This window comes from Bufo gargarizans, chromosome 2 (assembly GCF_014858855.1).
Source record: "Bufo gargarizans isolate SCDJY-AF-19 chromosome 2, ASM1485885v1, whole genome shotgun sequence".
Lineage (NCBI taxonomy): Eukaryota > Metazoa > Chordata > Amphibia > Anura > Bufonidae > Bufo > Bufo gargarizans.
In genome coordinates, this window is record NC_058081.1 from 188921214 (window position 1) to 188946184 (window position 24971).

The 24971-nt window shown below is 43.7% G+C and overlaps 1 protein-coding gene across 5 annotated transcripts in view; it reads right to left on the reverse strand.

Annotated features, from left to right (window-relative positions):
- Window positions 1-21615, reverse strand: part of PPCDC (phosphopantothenoylcysteine decarboxylase) — a 100507-nt gene extending 78892 nt beyond the window's left edge. Inside the window, exons 1-4 of one of the 5 annotated variants that reach the window (XM_044283328.1) lie at window positions 21502-21615; window positions 16860-17007; window positions 11425-11520; window positions 7862-7990 (exon numbers count right to left, since the gene is read on the reverse strand). In XM_044283328.1, the coding sequence (XP_044139263.1) occupies window positions 7862-7990; window positions 11425-11520; window positions 16860-16997 (363 nt within the window). In that variant the 5' untranslated portion in view covers window positions 16998-17007; window positions 21502-21615. Of the gene's footprint in view, window positions 1-7861; window positions 7991-11424; window positions 11521-16859; window positions 17008-21371 lie in introns of all 5 variants that reach the window. The other 4 variants (XM_044283326.1, XM_044283329.1, XM_044283327.1 and 1 more) reach the window with 4 other exon arrangements.
- Window positions 21616-24971: the final 3356 nt, after the last annotated feature.

Here is a 24971-nt window from a genome sequence, read left to right on the forward strand (position 1 = left end):
ACCTTAGGGTGTCTACTTTCCGAAATGGGGTCATTTGTGGGGTGTTTGCACTTTCTGGGCATTGTAGAACCTCAGGAAACATGACAGGTGCTCAGAAAGTCAGAGCTGCTTCAAAAAGCGGAAATTCACATTTTTGTACCATAGTTTGTAAACGCTATAACTTTTACCCAAACCATTTTTTTTTTTTGCCCAAACATTTTTTTTTTTTTTTTTTATCAGACATGTAGAACAATAAATTTAGCGAAAAATTTATATATGGATGTCGTTTTTTTTTGCAAAATTTTACAGCTGAAAGTGAAAAATGTCATTTTTTTGCAAAAAAATCGTTACATTTCGATTAATAACAAAAAAAGTAAAAATGTCAGCAGCAATGAAATACCACCAAATGAAAGCTCTATTAGTGAGAAGAAAAGGAGGTAAAATTCATTTGGGTGGTAAGTTGCATGACCGAGCAATAAACGGTGAAAGTAGTGTAGTGCAGAAGTGTAAAAAGTGGCCTGGTCATTAAGGGGGTTTCAGCTAGCGGGGTTGAAGTGGTTAACCCCTTAAGGACACATGACGTATCGGTACGGCATGTTTCCCGAGTCCTTAAGGACACATGACGTACCGGTACGTCATGTGTTGTTCCGATCACTGCCGTGCGGCCGGCTGTGATCGGAACAAGGTGCCTGCTCAAATCATTGAGAAGGCACCTCGGCTAAATGCGCGGGGGGGTCCCGTGACCCCCCCATGTCCGCGATCGCAACAAACCGCAGGTCAATTCAGACCTGCGGTTTGTTGCGCTTTCTGCAGTTTCTGATCGCTGCGGTCCCTGACCGCGGCGATCAGAAACTTTAGTGTGGCGAAAATATATATTTATCACCCCCCCTGCACCTCTGAATGATTTTAGCCCGGTGGGAGGTGCAGGGGGGGTGTTGCGGGCGGTGGGGGCGGTGCGGGAGGCGGGCGGTGCGGCAGGCGGGATCGCGATCCCCCGCCCGCCTCCTATTGCGTAATCGTTGGTGTACAGTGGGTATACCAGGGTGCCAGCACATTGCTGGCACCCTGGTATAAACGGCTGACATCGGTGATGCGATGTCAGCCGTTTAACCCTTTCCATACAGCGGTCCGTACGGACCGCTGTATGGAAAAAGTTAACAGTAAGAGGGAGCTCCCTCCCTCTCCGATCGGGGGGCTGCAGTGCCTTTGCAGCCCCCCGATGGAGAGGGAGAGAGCCCCCAGACAGCCCCCCCAGAGCCCCGTCCTTACCCTTCCCCGTCTGCGCAGGGCTGACCATAACTGAGCAGACGGGGAAGGTTCCCATGGCAACAGGACGCCTCTCAGGCGTCCTGCTGTCCATGGTGCTGAACAGATCTGTGCTGAAAGCATAGATCTGTTCAGTGTAAGTAAAATATAGTACAGTGCAATATATATTGTACTGTACTGTATTATACAGACATCAGACCCACTGGATCTTCAAGAACCAAGTGGGTCTGGGTCAAAAAAAAAGTGAAAAAAAAGGTAAAAATCAAAAAACACATTTATCACTGATTAAAAATTAAAAAAATAAAATTCCCTACACATGTTTGGTATCGCCGCGTCCGTAACGACCTGATCTATAAAGCGGTCATGTTACTTTACCCGAACGGTGAACGCCATAAAAATAAAAAATAAAAAACTATGATGAAATTGAAATTTTGTCCACCTTACTTCCCAAAAAAAGGTAATAAAAGTGATCAAAAAAGTCGCATGTACGCCAAAATTGTAACAATCAAACCGTCATCTCATCCCGCAAAAAATGAGACCCTACTTAAGATAATCGCCCAAAAACTGAAAAAACTATGGCTCTTAGACTATGGAAACACTAAAACATCATTTTTTTTGTTTCAAAAATGAAATCATTGTGTAAAACTTACATAAATAAAAAAAAAGTATACATATTAGGTATCGCCGCGTCCGTATCGACCGGCTCTATAAAAATATCACATGACCTAACCCCTCAGGTGACCACCGTAAAAAAATAAAAATAAAAACGGTGTAAAAAAAGCCATTTTTTGTCATCTTACGTCACAAAAAGTGTAATAGCAAGCGATCAAAAAGTCATATGCACCCCAAAATAGTGCCAATCAAACCGTCATCTCATCCCGCAAAAAATGAGACCCTACTTAAGATAATCACCCAAAAACTGAAAAAACAATGGCTCTTAGACTATGGAGACACTAAAACATTTTTTTTGTTTTAAAAATGAAATCATTGTGTAAAACGTACATAAATAAAAAAAATTGTATACATATTAGGTATCGCCGCGTCCGTGACAACCTGCTCTATAAAATTACCACATGATCTAACCTGTCAGATGAATGTTGTAAATAAAAAAATAAAAAACGCTGCCAAAAAAGCTATTTCTTGTTACCTTGCCGCACAAAAAGTGTAATATAGAGCAACCAAAAATCATATGTACCCTAAACTAGTACCAACAAAACTGCCACCCTATCCCGTAGTTTCTAAAATGGGGTCACTTTTTTGGAGTTTCTACTCTAGGGGTGCATCAGGGGGGCTTCAAATGGGACATGGTGTAAAAAAAAAAACAGTCCAGCAAAACCTGCCTTCCAAAAACCGTATGGCATTCCTTTCCTTCTGCGCCCTGCCGTGTGCCCGTACAGTGGTTTACGACCACATATGGGGTGTTTCTGTAAACTACAGAATCAGGGCCATAAATAATGAGTTTTGTTTGGCTGTTAACCCTTGCTTTGTAACTGGAAAAAAAAAATTAAAATGGAAAATCTGCCAAAAAAGTGAAATTTTGAAATTGTATCTCTATTTTCCATTAAATCTTGTGCAACACCTAAAGGGTTAACAAAGTTTGTAAAATCCGTTTTGAATACCTTGATGGGTGTAGTTTCTTAGATGGGGTCACTTTTATGGAGTTTATAATCTGGGGGTGCATCAGGGGGGCTTCAAATGGGACTTGGTGTCAAAAAACCGGTCCATAAAAATCAGCCCTCCAAAAAACAAACGGCGCACCTTTCCCTCTACGCCCCGCTGTGTGGCCGTACAGTAGTTTACGGCCACATATGGTGTGTTTCTGTAAACAGCAGAGTCAGGGCAATAAAGATACAGTCTTGTTTGGCTGTTAACCCTTGCTTTGTTAGTGGAAAAAATGGGTTAAAATGGAAAATTAGGCAAAAAAATGAAATTCTCAAATTTCATCGCCATTTGCCAATAACTCTTGTGCAACACCTAAAGGGTTAACGACGTATGTAAAATCAGTTTTGAATACCTTGAGGGGTGTAGTTTCTTAGATGGGGTCACTTTTAGGGAGTTTCTCCTCTAGGGGTGCATCAGGGGGCTTCAAATGGGACATGGTGTAAATAAACCAGTCCATAAAAATCAGCCTTCCAAAAACCAAACGGCGCACCTTTCACTCTACGCCCCGCTGTGTGGCCGTACAGTAGTTTACGGCCACATATTGGGTGTTTCTGTAAACGGCAGAGTCAGGGCAATAAAGATACCGTCTTGTTTGGCTGTTAACCCTTGCTTTGTTAGTGGAAAAAATGGGTTAAAATGAAAAATTAGACAAAAAAATAAAATTCTCAAATTTCCTCCCCATTTGCCAATAACTCTTGTGCAACACCTAAAGGGTTAACAACGTATTCAAAATCAGTTTTGAATACCTTGAGGGGTGTAGTTTCTTAGATGGGGTCATTTTTGGGTGGTTTCTATTATGTAAGCCTCGCAAAGTGACTTGAGACCTGAACTGGTCCCTAAAAATTGAGTTTTTGTAAATTTCTGAAAAATTTCAAGATTTGCTTCTAAACTTCTAAGCCTTATAACATCCCCAAAAAATAAAATATCATTCCCAAAATAATTCAAACATGAAGTAGACATATGGGGAATGTAAAGTCATCCAAATTTTTGGGGGTATTACTATGTATTACAGAAGTAGAGAAACTGGAACTTTGAAATTTGCTAATTTTTCAAAATTTTTGTTAAATTTGGTATTTTTTGGTGCAAAAAATTTTTTGGACTTCATTTTACCAGTGTCATGAAGTACAATATGTGACGAAAAAACAATCTCAGAATGGCCTGGATAAGTCAAAGCGTTTTAAAGTTATCAGCACTTAAAGTGACTCTGGTCAGATTTGCAAAAAATGGCCTGGTCCTTAAGGTGAAATAGGGCTGTGTCCTTAAGGGGTTATTAAAGAGGTTGTCCGGTACCAAAAACAAAATTCTTTTTATGTGCTCCTCGCACCTCTCACCATGCATACATATGCCCCCAATACCTGTTTTCCACGTCTGAGCTTTCCTTCTGCCTGTCAGGGCATCAGACTATCCTGACAGATCTGTTTACTTTTTCCCCTTCTTGTTTTATTGAATACATAACTTATTGATACACAAGCCTGGCTGCACTACACAGTTATGAGTCACAGGCTGGCCACGCCCTCCACACTGCTCTGCCTGCAGCAGCTACACCCACTACAACTCCTGTGTCCATCTTTCTGCACACAGCATCTAATTCCCATCACTGACTGTCCACAGGCTCTTCCCTTACCATCTCCAGAGTGTGATAAACAGCAAGAACATCCAAACATCTGTATCTAAACCTAGCATGTATGTGTGCCTGATACACAGCCTGGTGTGTGAGATACAGCCTGCTGAAGTGTATATCCAATTCCATATTGTATGATACAGCTCACTGAAGTGTATATCTAATCCCATCTTGTATTATACAGCCTGCTGAGCAGTGTATCTAACCCCATTTTGTATGATCCTGCCTGCTGAGCTGTGTATCTAATCCCATTTTGTATGATATAGCCTGCTGAGCTGTGTATCTAAACCCCCATGCACACGACCATATCCATTTTGCCATCCACATTTTTTGCAGTCCCATTCAATACCATGAATTTGAGGACCTCATTTTGAGGACCAGAATAGGACATGTTCTATATTTACTGGAACGGACATACAGATGTAGAAAACACACTGATGACGTCCCTGTGTTTCCACATCCATATGTCAGTTCGGCAAAATATAGAACATGACTTATTCTGGTCCTCATAACGCAGATCTAAAACCTATAGAACTCAATGCAAAAAAAATTGAATTGCACACAACAGTAACCTTATTTAGTGGATCCGCAACTTGCAGACCGCAAAACAGAGACCATCACTTATACTGAGTGCCCATGACGGCGGCCTCCAGAGCGCCCCCATGACGGCCGCCTCCACAGCGCCCCCCCATGACGGCCGCCTCCACAGCGCCCCCCCATGACGGCGGCCTCCACAGTGCTCCTTATTTGCCATCCAGTGCCCCCTTTGCCATCCCCAGTGCCCCTTGTTTGCCATCCAGTGCCCCTATTGCCATCCCCAGTGCCCCTTGTGCGCCATCCAGTGCCCCTATTGCCATCCCCGGTGCCCCTTGTGCGCCATCCAGAGCCCCTATTGCCATCCACAGTGCCCCCCATGTGCCCCCTTTGCCATCAACAGTGCCCCCCATGTGCCCCCTTTGCCATCCACAGTGCCCCCCATGTGCCCCCTTTGCCATCCGCAGTGCCCCCCATGTGCCCCCTTTGCCATCCACAGTGCCCCCCATGTGCCCCCTTTGCCATCCACAGTGCCCCTCATGTGCCCCCTTTGCCATCCACAGTGCCCCTCATGTGCCCCCTTTGCCATCCACAGTGCCCCTCATGTGCCCCCTTTGCCATCCACAGTGCCCTAATGACCTGTAAAGCATAGCGATCAGCCTCTGTGGCTGATCTCTATGCTGAGACTTATACACAGTGCTTACATTGCGCTGTGTATCAGTCAGTACAGGCTTGTCATAGAATCCTGTACACTGAAAAGATGGCCGGTCCCGATGCATGCTCAGTAGTGTACATGAGTCGGGACCTGAGAAGGCCGGCAGGGGGCAGCGACTTCAGCGATGACATTCCGTCTCCTGCCTCATGCAGAAAAAGAAGAAGACGGCGCTGGACCGGAAGCCTGGAAACTGCGTTTGGAGCGGTCATGTGACCGTGAAGAAGATCCTGTGAAGGGCTGCTCTGTGGAGGGCAAGTATACCTGTAATATACTTCCCTCCACAGGTAATTAAAGTTCCCCAAATATAAAGAAGAGGCCGGAGAACCCCTTTAACTAGATTCTTATCCAAATTAACTTTTACCCAGTTTTAAAACTACAAGATATTGCCAATATGTCATCACATGCAATTATGTGATATGCCACGTTTGATTTTTAAAGGAAACCTGTCACTGGGATTTTGTGTATAGAGCTGAGGACATGGGTTGCTAGATGGCCGCTAGCACATCCGCAATACCCAGTCCCCATAGCTCTGTGTGCTTTTATTGTGTAAAGAAAACGATTTGATACATATGCAAATTAAACTGAGATGTGTCCTGTACATGAGATGAGTCAGGGACAGGACTCATCTCAGGTTAATTAACCTTGAAACACCCAGTTACTCCAATTATCATAAAGATTTCTGGGGTGGTCTCTCAGATCTCCTTAGATCCAGTAACTGGGTCTGTGTCGGCCAACTTAATTATTTACGTTTATTTGTACCTGAAAATTTAACTACTCTGATATAGCCTAATGTATAGCTATCAGGCTGCAACGATCAGAATTATGGAAATATCAATTCCTCAGGCAATGATTGTTTATTGCTAACTTGACATCATGTTACGTAGATGAACCTTAAAGGGAACCTGTCACCTTGAAAATGCGGTGCACTCTGCAGGCAGCATGATGCAGAGCAGAAGGAGCGGAGCAGACTGATACATAATTTAATGGGAAAAGATTAGCTAAAGCTTGTATTTTATTCATTGAAATCTCTGCTCTTTTTATGTTTAGGAGTCATGTGGGCGGTCCTACTTGGTGAATGACCGCTAGCTCTGCATGGCTAAGCGTACAAGAAAATGCAATCAATTACTGAGTAGGCCTTCCCACATAATTTAAAGGGCATCTGTCAGCAGATTTGTACCTATGACACTGGCTGACCTGTTACATGTGCACTTGGCAGCTGAAGGCATCTGTGTTGGTCCCATGTTCATATGTGCCTGTATTGCTGAGAATAATGATTTTTTATCTATGCAAGTGAGCCTCTAGGTGCAATGGGGGCGTTGTTATTACACCTAGAGGCTCAGCTCTATCTGTAACTGCCACGACCTCTGCACTTTGATTGGCAGGGCCAGGCAGTGTAAATGTGATCACGCCCTGTCAATCAAAGTGCAGAACGCACAGCAGTTGCAGAGAGGGCAGAGTCTCTAGCAATAACAGCAACACCCCCATAGCAACACAGATGCCTTCAGCTGCAAAGTGCTCATACAACAGGCCAGTTTTATAGGTACAAATCTGCTGACAGATGCCCTTTAACCTCTTCAAATAAAATATCAATCTGCTCAGCTCCTCCTGCTCTATAACATGCTGCCCGCGGTTTCCACTAGATTATAATAGTGACAGGTTCACTTTAACTTGGGTATGACACTTCCGGAAGTTTGCTGTGGTTTTGGCTGCTGGGTCCAAATCCAATGGTGATCACATGGCAACACCAAGTCTGCTCTTTGTTACAGATCTCCTCTGTGGCTAAAAGAGAAAGTCCCATATGCCTCCTATCTATGATGTCCATATACTCTACTATGATTTACTTACACTGCCATACATCAGCAAAGGATCTCAGAGGAAAGCTGCAAATCCCTTCTGGGTGAAATTCCCTTCTGTTTTTGGCCAGAATAATGGATCCAGTAATGTGCATTTCCTGATAGAAACCAATAGCAATAACAGCAATGCAAGCTGTCCTATGACACATACCATCAACCCAGAGGGGCAGAATCCACTGCAGCACATTTACTGTCTTCTATTCCAATGTAAAAAAAAAAATTAATTCTCACCACCAGGTTGTCACAAATCCCACTGGAAATTTTCCCCAAAGTGTTAGCATCTAGGGGAGCAAGGATCATAAGGTCTGCCCAGCGGCGTAGCTCGATGTGCAATACAGGATCAGAGCGCCGATTCCACATCTGTGGACAAAGGATGCAAACAGTAAGCGACACACAGAACCAGGTACAACACTCGCTAAAAGATCAATCAGTGAAAAGCCCAATGTTGTTCCCGGTCTGTGCTGGCATTTGTTCCTGGAAGACATGTGGAGGCAATGACCTAGTGTCAGTGATTATTTTTCTCAGTTCATTTTTACAAAAATGCATTGCTTGTTCAGGTGTAGGGGTCTACTACATGGCCCCCCGATTCGGGGGCATAACAAGCGACCAGTGATCATAAAAAAAAAAAAAAAACACAACACTTAACATTGGTCGATGAAAATTGCTTGTGGACAAATAACCGTTATTACAATTGGTCAGGCCCCATATAGTTTACGTTATGTCGGCAGCACATCCTGCTTACAGGAAGAAGAGCTGCCGACCAGCGGGCATTTTATATGCCTACATATAAGATCCAATCAGTCAACAGTACCGAGTCTTGAAGGCCCATTCACACTGGGAGATAGCGTAACATATTACAAGTTTCTATTCATAAAAACTGATGATGTCAAATAACATGTCGAAGGGGTTGGCCAAGTGTTTAATACTGATGACTGATCCTCAGAATAGTGGGGGTCTAATCCGCTATTTGAAGAGGCTGTGGCATTCTGGTGAGAGCTGGAGCCTATTCCTTTCACGTGAATAGGCTGAGGTGCAATACTCCTGTGACTGGTGGGGGGTGCCAGGAGTCAGACCCCCATAGGTCATCAGTAACAAATGCTCTGAAAACCCCCTTTAAAAACTGAATTGAATTCTTTTTAGCCCAAGAGAGAGCATAACCATCATTTTCCTCAGAATAATAACGGCTCAATGACACATGCCAATTATTGCTTAGACTTAGTTTATTTCCAAGCTTTCGGAAGCGGCCAGTTGTGTAAGGAGGGTTTCGCACGCAGTATTTTGGAGAAAAACGCCACAGTCTTCGAGGCCTATTTGTGTGAATTTATTTTTGACCAAAAAAGCTGTTGCTAGATGTGAAAGTCTATATTCAAATATAAAACAAAGTACCGTTCATAGAAAAAGGAGCACATCTATTAAACATTTTATACCATTTTTCAATAAAAAAAAAATATATATATAAATCACAAATTATGGCAAGCATCATATTTGCAGCATAATTTGCGAATTTTCTTTATTCTCGACCCTTTTAAAAAGTGGCCTGAAAAGGGATCAGAGCTTAGTGGAGTGGCGTAGCCTCCCCTGACCAGCACGGTTGATAAAAATTAGAACATTGGCAGAAATTATAATCTACGCACTCTCTTAGCTGTCCCAGAGTGTTTTGTGTTATGGCATTTTTTGGGTCAGTGGTGGTGGGCCCAAGCTCAAACAAAATAATGAACCCTAATAAAACAGGGCCCTTAAAGGGGTTGTCCGAGTTATAAAAAAAATTAAAGATAGCACTGTAAGGCCTCATGCACACGACCATTGTTTTGGTCCTCATCTGAGCCGCAGTTTTTTTTCGTTACGTGGTCCGCAAAAAAAAAAATTATATATAACCTGTCCTATTCTTGTCCGTTTTGCGGACAAGAATAGGCAGTTATATCAAAGGCTGTCAGTGCCGTTCTGCAAATTGCGGCACGCACACGGACGCCATTCGTGTTTTGCGGACCGCAAAACACACAATGGTCGTGTACATGAGGCCTAAATCTGATGTACAGCAATATATCACTAAGCAAAGCAAGTTTTAGGCAAAAAAATTCAATTTCCTCATTTCCCTGGTTGTCTTCTGGTCTTTTGTTTACCTGCAACAACAACAATCTCTGAGGTTTTCCTCATTAATATTTGTGCCCCCCCTGCTCTGCAAGGTGAGTGAATAATAGTGCAGCCCTGAGTGATATGTCTGACTGATGGATACTCAGCAACTTGTTGTATGGGTAGGACTACAAGCCCCAGCTGTACAATGACAATGCTGATACACACAGGTTCTTCCCCCTACCTGTTCTTGTGCAATGCTCTGCATAACTCCTCCAGTCAGCTCTGTGTCTGCAGGATGAGGATCCTGTGTCTCTTCACTGGCTGCAACTTCTCAAAGACTCCAGCCCTCTCTGCTGCTGAAGGGGTTAATCTTTCCTGAAGTATCCAGTGGGAGGGAGACATAGGGCAGACAGCAGCAGCTCAGCCAGTGCAGGGGGTGGGGGGAGGGGGCGTGGCAAGCACAGTGACATCTAGTGTATGGACACATATCTGCTCTCTCAGGCTTGTGCACCAAACATCATCAGAGCAGGGAGAGAAGCTAACATCACAGGTCATGTGACCCTCAGTGAAAGGCCTCTTTCACGCGGGCGTTGCGGGAAAAGGTGCGGGTGCGTTGCGGGAACATGCGTGATTTTTCCGCGCGAGTGCAAAACATTGTAATGCGTTTTGCACTCGCGTGAGAAAAATCGGCATGTTTGGTACCCAAACCCGAACTTCTTCACAGAAGATCATGGTAAAAGATCATGTCACGGACCATGTGATGACCGGAGTGACGTCACCACAGGTCCTTTTCCTGCACACAGCAAAAAAGAAGACAGAAGAGAAGCCGGGCTGCGCGATCAAGTGGATTAAGGTGAGTTTAATTATTATTATTTTTTTAACCCCTCCAGCGCTATTGTACTATGCATTCTGTATTCAGAATGCTATTATTTTCCCTTATAACCATGTTATAAGGGAAAATAATAATGATCGGGTCTCCATCCCGATTGTCTCCTAGCAACCATGCGTGAAAATCGCACCGCATCCGCACTTGCTTGCAATTTTTACGCAGCCCCATTCACTTCTATGGGGCCTGCATTGCGTGAAAAACGCACAAAATAGAGCTTGCTGCGATTTTCACGCAACGCACAAGTGATGCGTAAAAAAATCACCAATCATGTGAACAGCCCCATAGAAATGAAAGGGTCCTGATTTAGTGTGGGTGCAATGCGTTCAACTCACGCATCGCAACCGCGCGGAATACTCGTCCGTGTGAAAGGGGCCTAAAGGTTTTGTATGTGTCTCTAAATCATAGTAAGTTTGAATCGCACCATGTCTGTTCCTCAAGTCTTGCTCTCCAGCGCGCTGCATCTAATTGGGAACCTTCTGGCAGACTGAGAGGCCTGAGCCTCAACCTAAATTATTTCCTAATGGCATCAGGGTGTTTTCCCTGACAAGATCACTACGTCAGCATGGAGCAGAAGCTACTGAGTATGTTAGTCCACCACTAAATACAAGAAAAGGTGGACAGAAATATAAACAGCAGGGGGCGCTACCAGGCAGGACAATGTAATGTATTTAAAAAATGAACAATAATTTTATTGCATGTGTATTACATTAATTTTGTTTCAATGGTGCTATTCACTGCACAGTAACACTTTTTATGGGATAACCCCTTTATATGAATTAGTTTGTTTCCACAAACGTCACCTGCTGACTCCAAGTGTGTAATCCCACCTTACCTTCCATTCATCATCATCACTATATATTGGTACAGGTATCTCCTGTATGTTGTAGAAATGTTTTGCTCTCTCTGTGGTCACAACCTGCACCTCAACCTGCAGGGAGAAAGGGATAGTTTTAAAGGGAACTTGTCATGTGGATATTTGATTATAATCAAACTAATTATATACAATCATTAACTACTAAAAAGTGCCTTAGATGTATTCACTTACTGGTGTGAGAGATGGTTACCTCATAATATACACACAAAGATGCTGCATGCTAATGAGCTGATTGGAGTCCAGCGTGATGTCAGTGAGTTCAGCGTTTTTTTAATTCAGAGCTGTAGCCACTCCCCTGCCCACCTGCTGCTGATTCATATGAAAAATAACTGTCAATCAGCAGCAGGTAGGCGGGGAGAGTCAGGAGCTCATAAATATTGAGGACTCATCATTATCAGCTGGAGCTTTTCAATACAAGATGTTGGCAGATTGACTGGGTCAATTAAAGGGTTTCTACCACTTCGCTGCACATATTTAGCTGTCAGACACTAGCGATCCGCTAGTGTCTGCTCTGCCCAACCATCCTAATATAATTGCTTTTGGGGCAGCCGTTTTGCTAAAAAAAAGAACTTTTATTAATATGCTAATGAGCCTCTAGGTGCTATGGGGGCGTCATTAGCACCTAGAGGCTCCGTCTACCTTCAGAAACTGCCGCTGCCCAACGCGTCCCTCCAGCCCGCCCATCTCCTCCTGAATGCGATCCTCCTTGTGAGCGTATGTATTCTGCGCATGCGCAGTGAATGTCTGACCGCTTCCTTGCTCAGACATCTCCACTGCGCCTGCGCAATGACGCCATAGTGCTCCGAGGAACAGGCGCAGTGGAGATGTCTGAGCAGGGAAGCTGTCAGACATTCACTGCGCATGCGCCGAATACAGGCGCTCACAAGGAGGATCGCATTCAGGAGGAGATGGGCGGGCTGGAGGGACGCGCTGGGCGGCGGCAGTTTCTGAAGGTAGACGGAGCCTCTAGGTGCCAATGACGCCCCCATAGCACCTAGAGGCTCATTAGCATATTAATAAAAGTTTTTTTTTTAGCAAAACGGCTGCCCCAAAAGCAATTATATTAGGATGGTTGGGCAGAGCAGACACTAGCGGATCGCTAGTGTCTGACAGCTAAATATGTGACACCGAAGTGGTAGAAACCCTTTAAAGAAAGTGACCCAGCATTTCGCTAAGAGAATCAGTCACTTATTTATGTTGCCCTTAGTTAGGACACCATAAAACTGGTGACAGGTTCCCTTTAAGTTTAATTAAAGTAGTGTCCCACTAATACATATTCATTTACTCACTCATTAGCTCACACAAAATTTAACAGTTTTTCAGTTGCAATTACTTTTTTTTTTAAATTGCTCCTGTGTAGATATTGTTGTTACATACTTATGGTGCCCCTTCTGCTGTCCTCTTGATTCCCACTTATGTATCAGGACTGGTGGTCACACATGCTCAGTAGCTTGGCATCACCAGCACTGGACACATTAGGTGGACATTCTATGAGCGAGTCCGAAGAACACAAGAGGGAGCCATAACAAGCATTTAAGAGCAATATCTAGACCCGAAAACATTTATTTCAAATAAATCAAATTAAAATCATTGGGACAGTTAAACTGTAACAGAAAAACTGGTTGTTGGTCATATAGAAATCAATCCCAACACAGCTTTCATTTTGTATTTTGCTCTTGAAAAAGGAAAGCTGTGCCATGACTTGTTTCTATGCCCGTCATGCCCTTTGTGTGATCTAAACGAGGAAATTAATATTTTATTAGGGAACTGCCACGTTACACCCTTCAGGGCCAGGCCAATTATGGTAACATGATTTCGTTTGTTACTTCTTGCCTTTCAGAACCATAACTTATTTTTCTGTTGACACATGTGAGAGCTTGTACTTTTTAAAGGCACCATTTAAAGGGGTTGTAATGTTTTGAGATAAAACTGGACAACTCAAGAGCTGTGCCCCTTTCCACTAAATATATTTTTTTTGTATTTGTATCCTTATTTTTAGTGGAACCTTGAACATGCAATAGTTACATCGCTTTTGCAACTTTTTGCTGTTATTTGTAACTTTTGTGTCTCTTTGCCAATTCCTCATGAGTTCTATTTTCTACACGAAAATGTCATATTAGACTGGGATTATGGCTCATTTATATTTTGCAATTTTTCAAAACGCTGCAAAAAAGTCGCACCTCATGCAAGCTCCTACCCAGGCGTGCTTTAGGCTACTTTCACACTAGCGTTCGATCGGATCCGTTCTGAACGGATCCGCTCATATTAATGCAGACAGTGGCTCCGTTCAGAACGGATCCGTCTGCACTATATTGGCAAAAAATGGCTAAGTGTGAAATTAGCCTGAGCGGATCCGTCCAGACTTTTACATTGAAAGTCAATGGGGGACGGATCCGTTTGAAGATTGAGCCATATTGTGGCATCTTCAAACGGATCCGTCCCCATTGACTTACATTGTAAGTCTGGACGGATCCGCTTGCCTCCGCACGGCCAGGCGGACACCCGAACGCTGCAAGCTGCGTTCAGGTGTCCACCTGCTGAGCGGAGCGGAGGCTGAACGCCGCCAGACTGATGCAGTCTGAGCGGATCCGCATCCATTCAGACTGCATCAGGGCTGGACGGAAGCGTTCGGGTCCGCTCGTGAGCCCCTTCAAACGGAGCTCACGAGCGGACAGCCGAACGCTAGTGTGAAACTAGCCTTAGAGAGCTGATCTAAAAACACAGCTTTCTCGGCTGTGTGGTCACAATGCTAGTTTGTAAGGTGGTAAAACATGTATTACAACAGCCATGCCTAGGCTGCAGAAAATAATAGTTTTTTAGTTTTTGCGTTTTCATTTTTCTTCCCTGTCTTCAAGGAATTATAACTTTTTTAATTTTGCGTTCACATATGGGATGGGATATTTTTTATATTTTAATAGTATAGGTGTTTTTAGAAATGGAGATAGGCCCACAGTAAATTGCGAATGCGGTAACCCTGTTTAGTTCCCAAAAAGGGCTGGCATGGCGGTAGTATTAGAATTTGGCGTTGTGGCACAGTTTTCTTGGCTTGCCGTTTTTTGCTGTGGATCAGTTCCATAATACACCGTGTCTGTGCAGAAGTGTTGTGGTCTAACTTGGGCGTCTATGTTTGCAATAAATTTATCAATAACGTGCGACTTTTGGTAAATCTCGCCCAAAATAGGCCACTTGTTCACATTAGACCTGTCTCAAATCTTAAATGATAAATCTGCGGCTATATCCATAAATATAACAGCAACACAACTGTCAGTACAAATCATATATTTAGTTTGATCTCCAACTTAGATCCATATACTACTGAGCTTTTCAAAGCTGCTAAAAAGGCAAATCTGCACAATTATGCAGTCAAGGGAGGAATTTTCACTGTGTAGCTGTATGCACTATGAATGGTACTATGTATATGTTACAGTTGGTACTATGGCTGGTGCCGTTACCAAATCTATTTTGGACTATTAATAAAGAGGAGATTCCTTCCAGCAAAATGACCATGCTCACTGTGCAGACAAAAATTATCCAGACTAACCTCAGCCCCCTCCTCCTCCTCAATTGCCTGGCTTACGTGTCCTAGTATCAGAGAAGGAGGGGGAAAGACATTGCTGCAGCCTGAGAGAGGAATACATTGATTTCCTATTGTATTGTTCATGGTTTGCAATAGTTATATCTGACAAAGCAAGAGCAAATAACAAAGACACATAAGGAGATCATGTTGGATTCTGGGTTTAGTGTCCCTTTAAAAGGATTGTCTGACTGATAGCGTTCTCTCATGACCCCTCTATACACCATGCCCATTTGGTTTGGCTGAGCATATTATTTTTTTTTGTTTGTTTTTTTAACAGGGGTCGGGTTGCTGCCGGACTCCATTTGCAGTGGTTTATCTCCCCAAGAATCAGCCTGTTGAATTCCAACAGCCTGATACTTATCTCAGGAGGCTCCATATGTTCCACTGGTTTGGCCTACATTTATCTGTATGATGTGAAGCAGGACCAACAGTATGAGGAAAGCAGCAAACGGCTGGAAGTATTGCAGCTGTTCTTCTCAGTGTGACATTACTTTTCAGGGTACATCCACACAGGATATAAACTGCTGCAGAAATCTATCTCTGCAGATTTTACAATGGATGTGTTGCATGCAGTTTCTTTGCGGATTTTGCTTCAGATAAGCCGCAGATTGCCATCTATGCATTGCAAAGGGTGAAATCAGTGGTGGAAATCCACAGAACTAATGGACACACTGAAAAATGTAAAAAAAAATTCTGTAGTGTGTGAATGAGATTTATTGAAATCTCCAACTTTGCTGCATCCATTAAATGCTAAGGATTTTCTGTCCACAATTCTGCAGCAGCAAATCAACAATGTATACCCTAAAGGCTCTATTACACAGGCCGATACAGCAGGAAAATTATTGGGAACGATCCATTCGTTCTCGATAAATGCCTGCTCGCCAGAAGATGCGAGAGTTGCAATTTAATGCGGCAATCGCCTCCGTTGTATGGGGGCAAGGGATGGCTACACCGAACTCTTGTCCTCATACAGAATAATAGTTTCTGGACAGCAGATCTTGATCTGCTGCAGAGGAATGATGATTTAGGTGTCTGCACCAGCGATGCATTTGCTTGTTCATCAGGTGATCAGCGGCATCTCTACGCAGGGCAATAATTTCTAGGAATGGAGGAACTCTCTTTCCCGATCACTGCCCCGAATGCCAGCCTGTGTAAGAGGTCTTTACTAGTCATGTCAAATCTCAGAGACAGCAGTGTTTAGACTCAGTACATGGATTTATGTCTTGTACGTCACTTTAAGGAATGTGCCCATCAGACCTGGTGGGGGCAGCACAACCATGAACCAGATCACAATCAGAGGACAATACATTTTCACACTTCTTATCTAGGACTTGGAGTGTACTTTCTCTCCTTGGGGAGAGAGCGCCTTAATCGGCGTGAGGAGACTTATAGGCCATACATGCTCCTTCTGTGTATAAATATGTGATTTCAGATAATGCCTCATACCATGCATGGTGAAGAGACTTCAGCAGACATGAATGCTTGCTCTCAGCTCACCAAGCACAGCAGGGTCCATTGTATACTCACTCACTTCAACGGGGCTGAGCTGTGCCTAGGCCATGAGACCAGTGAACATGACATCACTGCACAAGGCTAAGCTACAGCAAGCACTGGGGCCTTCTCAAACAGCTGATCGGCGTGGCCCCGGGTGTCGGACCCTCACTTATCAGATACTGATAACCTATCCAGGGGATAGGTCATCAGTACAAAAGTCTTGGAAAACCTTTTTTAAAAGGTATCAACTACTGAGACTACTGGCTAACACAGTACAAAGATACATCAGTATAAATACATTAAGGATATATGTTGCACCTACTCCAGGAATCTGTAGAAGTGCAGACACTAGAAGGGGCAGCTTCAAAGCTGCCACACTGCCGGTGACACCAACAAGCACATGGATGGCACAGGGAGAAGAAGTCACTTTGTCAGGAGATTCTGCACCAGAACCGTCCATTGCTTACAACCTGCAGAAAACATAATAAGCAAAGTAATATGTCTCCATGTCCCATGAACAATTTATTTATAATGACATTCCTAATGTTATAAAATAAGGTACAGTACACTTGCAAATATAAGTTCTCTAGAGCAGTGGTGGGCAAACTTTTTTATCAACTCAGCCAAATATCGCCAAAACCACGATTGAAATTTCTTTTGAGAGCCACATTTTTAAAACTTAAAATATATAGGAAGGAAGCGAATGCTGAAGTGAATGGGTCCAGGATCCGGGATATGAGTGCTACAATGTGCTTCCGTGGTGCTTCTGGCTGTGCCGCCACACAGCAAAAAAGTAGTACTTTTTTTACGTTGCGGAGGCACAGCCAGAAGCAACACGTAAGCACTCTGTAGCACTCATATCCCGGATCATGGACCCATTCACTTCAGCATGCGCTACTTTTTTGCGGTGCGGGCAGTCAGATGCGGATCGCAAACCCCATTCAAGTGAATGGGTCCGCGATCCTCATGCAGCTGCCCCACGGTCTGTGTCCGTGCAGTGCGGACCGCTATTTACGGTCCGCAGCACAGGCACGACACCCTTACATTCGTGGGCATGAGCCCAGAGTGTGTTTTTACATACTTTTATATGTACTTTATTTTATTTAGATCTTGGATTATTATTTCATTTTATCTTTATCATTTTTTACTTTTATTAAACTTGTCTGCAGACATTAATTTTGTTGTTTAAACACATGCCAAGTAAATGCTGATGCCAAATAATTGAGTCACCTGTATAAGGAGGTACACTGACTCTGACTTGTAGCCTGCAGCGGTGTCACTTCCTCCTCGTTCCGACGTCTACTCTGGAAGGAGGTGTGTACTGCCGGCCCTACTATGATGCGCGTGCGCTAATACTAGTTAGCGAACACGCCCTCTCTTGCTTTGTGGAACGCAAATGCGTCCCACAGGCAAGATTCGATTCCTCTGTAGTGCAGGATCGGTCGCCGTGGGAAAGAGCCGCATTGAAGGGTCTAAAGAGCCGCTTGTGGCTCGCGATTTGCAGACCACTGCTCTAGAGCAATGCGGGTTACCAGTATATTGTCTGTCATCAGGCTTTTCTGGAAACTGATATCACCAGTGTATGTAATAACCAAAGCTCTTTATTATAAGGAGAACGATTATGGAAAACATCTGGAAAACTTAAAGAGGACCTTTCACCGACCCTGCGTCAACAAGGGAGACAGTGGGCAGGAAAACCTTGAAGATGACGCAGCACTCGCACCCGTGCCATGCCCACTTTGAACAGCTGATCAGTAGGGGTGCCAGGAGTTGGACTCCCACTACCCTGATACCGACGACCTATCCTATATACATATTCCAGGGCTGCTAAGCGGCTATGTAAGAAATCCCATTCTAAGGATCACTTCACCACATACAAGCAATCCCTCCTCATCTTCAAATCCTCACTTGATGATGCAAAATAGGCCTACTTCTCATCTCTCATATCTTCCCTGTCCCACAGCCCTAAACAACTTTTTAACATTTCACTCCCTTCTCCGTCCCCCAGCGCCCTTTCCTCTCATCTCAGCTGTGGACTTTGCCACATACTGCAAACAAAAGATAGTCAACATCAGAGAAAGCTTCAGTATACAATCCCCACAGACCCTCTACACAACTGCTCGGTCATCTTCTCCCAAAACCAGCTTCTCCATTGCAAAAAAAAAAAAAAACTCTCAACTCTATTCTCCAAATAACATCTCCCTACCTGTGCACTTGACCCAATCCCATACCACCTCATCCCTAACCTCAGCACAGTGTTTATCCCAGCCCTAACTCATCTCTTTAACTTATCACTAACCTCTGGTGTCTTCCCCTCTGGTTTTAAACATGTTACCATTACACCCATCCTCAAAAAGCCTTCACTTGATCCATCTTCTTTGTCCAGTTATCGCCCCATATCATTTCTTCCATATGCCTCAAAGCTACTTGAGCAACATGTCTATTCGGAACTGTCCTCTCACCTCTCCTCCTGCTCCCTCTTTGACCGGCTAGGCTTCCAACTGCATCACTCAACTGAGACTGCCCTTACTAAAGTCACCAATGACCTACTAACAGACAAAATAAAGAAACAATACTCTGTCCTCCTTCTCCTTCACCTGTCCTCTGCCTTTGACACTGTCGACCACTCCATTCTGTTACAAACTCTCTCATCTCTTGGCATCACTGACCTGGCCCTCACCTGGATCACATCATACCTCACAGACCAGACATTTAGCGTCTCTCACTCCCGCACCACCTCCTCATCTCATTCCCTCTCATTCTGTTGGTCTCCCGCAAGGCCCTGTCCTAGGACCCCTGCCCTTTTCTATCTACACTTTCGGCCTGGGACAGCTCAGAGTCCCATAGCTTTCAGTATCACTTTTATGCTGACGACACACAAATCTACCTCTCTGGTCCAGACATCACCACCTTACTATCCAGAATCCCACAATGCCCATCTTCCATATCCTCCTTCTCCTCTCGCTTTCTAAAACTTAACATGGATAAAACAGAATTCATCATCTTTCCCCATCCTGCTCCCCCCCCCCCCCCCGCCGCCTTGGAGTGACGTTGGATTCTGCCCTCTCCTTCTGACCACACATCCAAGCCCTTTCCACCACCTGCCGCCTCCAACTCAAAAACATCTCCCGAATCCACACTTTCCTCAACTTTGAGTCTGCGCACCTAGCACTCTTGCACCGCTCCAATCTATCCTCAACTCTGCTACCCGACTAATCCACCTCTCACCCTATTACTCCTCTGCCTGTCCCCTCTGCCAATCCCTTCACTGGCTCCCCATTGCCCAACAAATTCACTTCAAAGTACTAACAAATACATACAAGGCCGTCCATAACCTGTCCCCTCCCTACATCTCTAAACTACTTTCCCGATACACCCCCACACGCACTCTCCGATCCTCACAAGACCTCCTTCTCTCATCATCTCTTCCCACAATCGCCTCCAAGATTTCTACCGTGCATTCCCCACACTCTGGAACTCGCTACCCCAACATATCAGACTCTCACCTAGAGTGGAATCCTTCAAAACAAACCTAAAAACCCACCTCTTCAGACAAGCCTACAACCAGTGACCCTGCTGCCTCTATACCGCCATGACCAACTTAACCCGCACCTACTGTGTCCTTCTCCCATACCATGTAGATTGAGGGCCCTCTCTCCTTCTGTACCAGTTTGTAACTCGTCTTTTTATGCTTCGTGCAATTGTCTGTATTATGTATGTGCACCCCTTTTCAAATACATGTACAGCGCTATAGAATGAATGGCACCATAATAATAATAATAAAAAAGATAGGACTGTTCTATTAGGGGCCAGCTGTTCCGCTCCAGAAAATACGGAATGCACATGGACGTCATCCGTTTTTTTTTTTTGCAGATCCGTTTTTTGCGGACCGCAAAATATATACGGTAGTGTGCATGAGCTCTAAGACTCATTGTGCTGATGAAGGTCTTATGACCAAAATGTCCAACTGTAATTAGTATTTTGGGTAATTACGCATCTACTTTCGTCTGGACTTTTTGTGATTACACGCACCAATAAAAGCTCTTTACCAATATAAACGTTCAAGTGCTGTGGTGCTATCTATACGAGAGACAACGGAGGCAGCATGGAGGACCATGGCGGTGAGGGGCAGGTAAGAATAAATCTTCTGTTTGAGGATAGGCTGTGGGCAGTTGCTTAAAAATCATTATAACTGGAAAACCCCTTTAATTGACATATCTACAGAGCTAAGATCAATGCTACCAGAAAAGAGAGAGGGAAAAAAATAAATAAAACACATCATAAATGTATAGCAAACGTATACAGAGTTCCACCTTAGCCTGAAATAAAACGGGATGGTATAACAAGCAGATATTTAGTGGTGGGGAAAAGAGAGTAAGTACCATAAACCCCATAATTCCTTCTTCTGTAGCTGTGACTTCCCTTATTTTAGCCTGTCGCGATACGGCATACACAGTATATAATCTATACCAGGACTCTGCAGCCTCTGGCGCTTAAACTGTTGTGAAACTACAACTCCTAGCATGCACAGCTCCTCCACTGTTCTCTGAACCCCAGAAGTGAATTGAGCATGCCTGGAGTAGTAGTTTCACCACAGCCGGAGTGCCCTAATTTATACCAGTATACAGGCACACTGGTGAAGCGCTGCCAGACAGCTGGACCAATGCACAGACTGTGCCAGTACCAGGCAGGGGGCCTTAGGAAAGAAACAGTGGAGGTGCTGACCACAACAACCAATCAGGTCTCAGCTTTCATTGTGTAAAATGAAAGCTGAATTCTGATTGGTTTCCATTGGCAACTTGGTCACGTTTCCTCACTGCTAGTTATTTCGTACCTACACATAAAGTCGGACTAGGAAGAGGAACCCCGCAGGGATGACTTTATAATACAAGCCATACAGTATGAAGTGCAGCCTCACATGACAACGAAGCCATTATATGCAATGCGGCTATCCAATACTGTACCCGGTAAGGACCTGCTGACATCACAATATCATGTGACACATTCCCACAGAGCTGTGCGCCGCAACCATGTGACCTGGCAGTATCGCTTTCCGGCGCCACGTGACTTTATGTCAGGTGACCCTGTGACGCCACAAGGTCCTTGCGGCGCATGGGATTACTACCGATAAGCGTCTTACCCGGGATTTGAGTACTCTGCTGGTAGTAACTTTGTGACAGCAGTATTGCTGAGCCTGAATGACTGCACGTATTGGTAACCATGCAGCATGGAAACAGATCACCGCAGTCTGGGACATGCCTCCCAAGTGGCCCTCTTTTTCACCCAAGTCCCTCCTTGTGGCCTGGGAAATGAATGTGCATTAATAAATTTACGAAATTGCTCCGTACTAAAGTGTGTGCATGCTTTCTACCTGTATATTAGACCGTAACTTCATTATTTGGTGCAATTTGGACCTCATCTATTACCTGATGATTTATGTGCTAATATTTAAATGGGGTATTAACTCTTTGGATACCAGAGTTTTTTTATTTATTTTTTTCGTTTTTGCGGTTTCATTTTTCTTCCCTATTTTCCGTGAGCCATAACTTTATTTTTATTTTTCCAGTCACATAGCTGTATGAGGACTTATTTTTTGTGGGACAAGTTATACTTTCTAATGCCACCATTAATGATGGCATTAAATGTTGTGGGAAGTAGTAAAAACTATTCCAAATAAAAAAATTCTATCTCTCCACCGTTTTACGGGTTTTGTTCCCACATCGTTATGTTTACGGGAAAACTGACCCATGTCCTTCATTCTCTGCGTCAGTTACGATTACAACGATACCCTATATGTATAGGTTCTTTATGTCTAAATAGTGTAAAAGTAAATTTCAACTTTGAGAAAAAACATTTTTTTAATATCACCATATTCTGACCCCCATAACTTTTTATACTTATGTCTAATGAGCTGTTTCGGGGCTCAATTTTTGCTGAACAATCTGTATTTTGATACCATTGATACCATTTTGCAGTATGCCTGATTTTTTTAATCACATTTTATTACATTTTTTGGGGTAAAAGAAGCAATGAAAAAATAGCAAATCGGCCATTTTTACCCTTTTTTCCGTTACGGCATTCGCCGTATTGGGATTTTTTTTTTCTATTTTAATAGTATGTGCATTTTTGGTCGCGGTGATACCCATGATGTTTATATTTATTGTTATTTATTGTTTATTGTTATTTAAAGGGGTGATTTAAACTTTTATATATTTTTTTAACTTTTTTTATTTTTTATATGTGCCTCAGATGAGCTTATTACATTTTTTTTTGTTTATCAGGAATTTATTATTAGCTTATTTTGCTTACTTTTGCTCATTTCTTATCCTGGCCTGCCATCTTGTGGCCAAAATAAGAATTGCAGTTTAAATATTGTTAGCTTACTCAGTAAGGCTACCAGTATTCAGTGCAACTACCTATGCCCGGATTGGACACACGGGGCATAGGTAAGAAGCGTGAGCTTCAGGGTTTTTGCGCATTTAGGTGCCATGATCTCACTTGATCACAGCATCTAAAGCATATTATTGTGTCACGGTAATTATCCGCAGGTCTCTGCTATATGAAACAGCAGAGATCTGCCGGCCATGACGCCCGCTGCACGTGTGAGCGCGCGTCATGTTTACACATCACACCAGCGCCGTACATGTATGGTGCTGGTAGCCTAAGGGTTAAAGCGCAAGAAAAAAAAATAGTTCCAGGGTCTCCACATGCTGTAAAAAAATAAAATAAAGGAACTTATATTCACCTAACCGATCCCCAGCTACTGCAGTTGTGTCAGTAATCATGCTTTGGGCGCACCGCACATATTGTCCCTCATTGCGATTTTTTAAAGTTGGGAGATATGCTTTGACATCACTGTGTGCATTATTCCTGTGCTGTGACGTTGCTGTGTGCATTAGGGTCCATTCACACAAGAGTATTTCTGGGTCCGCAATTTTCATTTCAATAAGGCCACAAAAGATGCAGACAGTTCTGTTCTGCGGGCCCGAAAAAAGATATAGCATGTCCTATTCTTGTCCGCAGGCATTTCTATTAGTGTTGAGAGAAGCGAGCTTTGGATCATAGATCTGAAGTCACTTCATTTGAATGTTGCACAGAGATTCATCTCCGTACACCATTCAAATGTATGGGCTCTGGCGAGGCAAACTTGTGATTTACAAAGTCTCGCAGCACTTTGGTGAATTACTTCGGCCATTGATCTTTAAACCATGGATCCCAGGTTGACTTCGGTACCGAGGTTTTAAAGTTTAAAAATGTATGGCCAAAGTTATTCACCGAAGTCTTGCGAGTCCTCACGAGAGCCCATACATTTTAATGCTGTACAGAGACCTATCTCTGTACAGCATTAAAACAAAGGATCCAAAACTTAATTCGCTCAACACTAATCATAGGGCTGGCAAAACACGGGTACCGGCAATGCGGAACACACATGGCCAGTACCCGTGTTTTGCAGTCCGCAAAACAGTCGCGTGAATGGACCCTTAGTCATACGGAAATCCTTGACAACGGACTAAGGGGTTATTGTTAGTTCATTTGTCGGGCATATTTATATCTGCACATTAAGGTCTGACAATATTAGAACCAAAATGGAGATTCACATTACCTTTAAGAGGCCAAACTCTCTGTTGCAATAAGCCAGAAAAGGTCAGGATAAGTTTAACTGGTACGGAAAGTCACTGGCATGCAATGTATATTGTTTAAAAGTTATTGCCAACAGATGTGGTATCTTAAAGAATATAATGGGTCTCACATAAACTGTCTTAAAGGGGTATTCTGATCTTAATGATCACTGTTAAATCTGTTAATGATTTGAAAGTGATCATTTTTTTAAATACATTTTATTACCTAATTCCCACCCTTTTTTTAGAAAATAAGTCACCTCTTACCTGATGTTATCTTTGGTCTCCCCTGGTTACGGCCACCTCTCCTGTCCGATCCCACCGGGCCGCGCTTGCGCAGAAGACTGATCCCACCGAGCCGCTCAATGTCCTGAATGCGCACGCCGCCGCGCATGCGCCATGATAACTTCTTCCTGGCCAGAATAGTACAGAGCCGCGAACGCGCACGCTGGCTCTGTACTATACAGGCCAGGAATAAGTCACCATGGCGCATGCTCGGCGGCATGCGCGTTCAGGACATTGCGCGGCCCGGCCGGGAGAAAATCTTCAGTCTTCTGCGCAAGCGCGGCCCGGCCGGGAGAAGAATCCAGGAAGTGAACGTCGCGCTCAACGAAGGTAAGTATGAAAAGGGAAGATGAGAATACCCCTTTAAGTACCGGGGTCAAGATAGGTTATTGCTTAAGACACTTGTATGCAGCGTTATTCCATATAATCACCAGTATAAAGTATATATTCACGTGTGATTGCATATAATTTTATATATTTTAACCAATGATATATATAATGTTTATATATTCATATCCAGTTATTGATAA